The following is a 3,931-nucleotide window of genomic DNA, read 5'->3' as shown; positions in this document are numbered from 1 at the left end:
ATTTATAAAATACAGAACTTCTGAATACAAAAAACTATAAGAAATATAAAAATAAGTTAACTAATATTATAAAGGCATGTCAAAAGGAATATTATTAATTATTGGATAGTAATAAAAATAATACTAAAGCGACATGGAACATTTTAAATATCAGTAAAACCTCTAGATGTGCGGCAAAGCTAAAGATGTATGAGAGCCGCACTGGGATAACTCGGGGAATTTAAAACTGTCCGACGCTGCTTCAAATAACTCCAGGCCGCTTCTTTGTTGTTGCAATCATCTATTTATTCCACTTTGATTGTCTGACTTCAGATCGTACAGATTTACACTGACTGACCAGGCCAAACCATCCAATAGTGTCACAGTAAACAGCATTAAACACGGTCAACAGAAATTATGACCACCCCAACGCACCCTCTTCCTCAAACATAATAAGCCAGCAGCCAGTATGCATTCATACCTTTAGTGACAGCCACGCCCACCTCGACACACCCACCACCCAGGTGTCAAAGGCTCCCGTCACCTCAATAATCATTTATTTCATTCATATGGCTTCTACATTCCGGCCCCTAATTATTACAAAAATAATTATCTGAAATATTAACATGTAAGAGACAATCCTAAGAAACAAATAATCATAAATTGTTCAATATTAATTTATCTAAATCTATCTTTTAGAATAAGCAGTCAACTAGAGAAAAGGAAGTCACTGGTAATGAGAAAGCAGAGAAAAAGGTTGTTAAAATGTTCATGGTGTCTCCGCCTCCTGAAGCAGACACAACTTGGTAATGGGTCTTTCCAGGTAGTTCGTCTTTGTCTTGATGTGAACTGACCGGACCAGTCCTCCTTTATCAGGAACAATGTTCACAACTCTACCCATTAACCATGAGTTGTGTGGAGCAGAGTCGTCCACGATGAGGACGACATCTCCTGGAAGAAAGTGACCTCTGGATCTTCTGGATCCTCCAGAGCAAAATGACTTATGTCCTCAGGATTTGCAGGCCATTTCCATTCAGGGTTATGTTGTTGCGCAACCCCCTTCTCTCTCTCTACTTCCTCTTCTGAGAGGAGGGAGATGTTGCTCCCAGCTCTCCGTCTAACGGGTGAATTGAGTTTCCTAAATCTGCCGAGATTTACCCTACCCAGAACTGAAGTAAACTGTTTAAGCTGGGTGCGAGAAAGACTAGCCTGGTTTCTNCTTCCCGCGCCCCCCCTGCAATGACACGGCGTCCCCCCTAGGGGGCGCGCCCCACAGTTTGGGAACCTCTGCTTTAACTTATTTTTGTAATTTATCATTTCAAATGGGACAATTTCCCAACAAAATGAAAATAGCAAAGATCCAACCAATAATCAGTAATTACAGGCCTGTTTCTCTAACATTCACGACTCAGCAATAATCAATATGGATTCGGAGCAAATCGGCCAACATCAGCAGCTGGAACCGACTTAATAGAATAAATGACCAAAACAGCAGATAGAGATAAATTAGCTGAAGGGGTTTTATAGATCTAAGGAAGCTTTGACACAATTAATCATAATATCTTAATTAAAAAATTAGAACGTTGTGGGATGAGGGAGTAGATCTGAACTTGATGAGGATTTATTTAAAGAGCATAAAACAGTTTGTGAAGATGGATCTGATTGGGGAACCTCAGGGTTGGTTCTGGGACCAGTTTGATTTAATTTGGATATAAACGACATAAGAAAAGTGTCTAATGTATTAAAATTAGTCTCTGATGAAAACTTACAACTTCTTTCCATCGTCGCCTCGGAAATCAGGAAATTAAAGAAACGGGTTGACAAAAATAAATGATCACTAAATTTGGATTAAAATCATGGTTTTTGGAAACTGTTAGAAAAATACTCAAATTCAGGTTCAGATGGTGGATCTGTAGAAAGGTTTAAGTTAATTTCTCTGTGTGATAATAATGATGAAATCAGTTGGAAACCTCATTAAACATTTACAGAATAAACTATGTAGGAGCATATGGGTCCTGGCTGAAGCTAAACATGTTCTGAATAATAAATCACTTCATATTATAAATAACTGTCTGATTTAACATATTTAACATTTTGTTCAGAGGTTTGAGGATTTAATCACTAAAGCTCTTTACATTCACTGAGTTTCCTACAGAAACTTTATTATTAAAATCTAAAACTCTTAAATTTGAGGATGTTTTATGTTTTATGCTGCTTTTTGAAATAGTTACACATAAAATCAGCTGATCGATCGGCAGCAGGGGATCAGAGTTTACTCTGTGGGGGGTAAAGCCACCAGGCCTGGTTCTGGTTCTGGTTCTGATGTCTCTATCTATCTCTCTCTCTCAAGGCTCCGCCCCCCTCCACGGTGTCCCAGGTGTTGGACTGCAGGTATCAGCATCGCCCCCTGTGGCCACCATAGGAACTGCAGCCAGTTCACCTGTCTCTGTGTTGCAGGTCAGAGGTCGTGACCTTCCAGGGGCGGGTCACAGAGAGGGTCAGTCTGATGGACAGGAGGGAACAAGCGTCAGGTAAAAACGATTCCACTCACCTGTCCAGGTGAAACAGGTAACCGTTGGTAACCAGGTGTGTGTCCAGGTGTTCGTCTGACGGTGTGTGACCAAAGTGGGCGGAGCCTCTGTGTGTACCTGGACCTAACCCACACCCCCTACCCACCTGGTCTGTTGCCAGGTAACCAGGTGCTGCTGTCAGGGTTCCTGAGGAGGATCTCCAGGTAGACCACATGATCACCGGCTGACCTTTAACCTCTAGCCTGAACTTTGACCTCTAACTTGTCTCAGGTCAGGCAGTGTGTACTGCTCCCCCTCACCTGTCAGCTGCATCACAGTGACATCACTGGGAGACTGCAGCAGGTAAACCTGGACTCATCTGGACTCACCTGCTGCGTCCACCTGCTGCTGACCGTCTGTTGCTCCTGGTTACAGGTTGGCCCCGCCCCCTGCTCCCAGCATGCACCTGGCCCACTGGGCCTCCAGCAGAACTGTGGAGGCCCAGGTCAAAGGTCACCTGGTCTGTGTCCTTCACCTGCAGCTGCAGTGGAGCTGCAGCCACCGGGGGGGTGAATATGAACAGGTAACACACACACACACACACACACAGGTAACACACACACACAAAGGTAACACACACACAGGTCTTATTCCTGCAGTGAATCAGAGGTTCTGATATTCTGCAGGTGTAACTGGACTTTAAAACAGTTTGATTCTTTTTGTCTTGTGACAATTTTGGACTAAATGAGAAAAAGTTTGGTCACTCCTGGGTCAGAGGTCAGAGGTCAGGGCTAGGGGTTAATGGGAGACTTTATTAAGGTTCAACAGCCCAGTGGGTTAATCCAGGTAAATTATATTATCTGGGTCAGAACTGGACTGGTATGAGGTTCTGTGGACCAGACAGACGGAGCTGGGAGGGAAAACAATGAGTTTATTAATCAGACAGAGAACTGAGGGAACCAGTGGAGAGATGGAGCTGGAACCAGACGAGCTAATCAGAGGAGAGTGGAAGCAGCTGGGAGAACAGGAAGAGGAAATAAACTGAAGCTAAACAGTTAGCAGAAATAAACCTCAATCTACAGAAACTAATCTGAAACCCAAATAATGGAAACCAGCTGGACGAACACAAAGAATAAACTAGAATATCAGAATCTGAGAACATTGGAGAAATGATCTGAACATATCTGGGGTTAGACCAAGCAGCTGCTGATCAACAAGAAGTTTGATTTGAAGAACAGTCTGAGTCTGATGCTCTTTGCTAACCAGGATCAGTTGAACTGAAGGGAATTTTCTATAAATATGATTCGGTGCTATAGAGATAAGCTGAATTTCAGGTAAAAAAAAAAAAAATCAATGAATGTGTTATAGAAAAACCCAAGGTTGTTGGCGCCTGTCGCGGCGGCAAACCTTGAACCCGTTGGTGGACACCTTCGGTGAGGGAT

General features: G+C 43.0%; 1 protein-coding gene across 2 annotated transcripts in view; it reads left to right on the top strand.

Annotated features, from left to right (window-relative positions):
* ctc1 (CTS telomere maintenance complex component 1) overlaps positions 1-3,931 on the top strand; it is a 76,193-nt gene that overhangs the window by 61,896 nt on the left and 10,366 nt on the right. For both annotated transcript variants that reach the window (XM_016667030.1, XM_007543677.2), the window contains exons 18-22: positions 2,330-2,370; positions 2,437-2,510; positions 2,578-2,713; positions 2,781-2,852; positions 2,925-3,072. In XM_016667030.1, the coding sequence (XP_016522516.1) occupies positions 2,330-2,370; positions 2,437-2,510; positions 2,578-2,713; positions 2,781-2,852; positions 2,925-3,072 (471 nt within the window). The remainder of the gene's footprint in view (positions 1-2,329; positions 2,371-2,436; positions 2,511-2,577; positions 2,714-2,780; positions 2,853-2,924; positions 3,073-3,931) is intronic.

This window comes from Poecilia formosa, unplaced genomic scaffold (assembly GCF_000485575.1).
Source record: "Poecilia formosa unplaced genomic scaffold, Poecilia_formosa-5.1.2 Scaffold877, whole genome shotgun sequence".
NCBI lineage: Eukaryota > Metazoa > Chordata > Actinopteri > Cyprinodontiformes > Poeciliidae > Poecilia > Poecilia formosa.
Note: the sequence above shows the minus strand (reverse complement) of the source record. Positions and strands in the feature narration are given on the sequence as shown.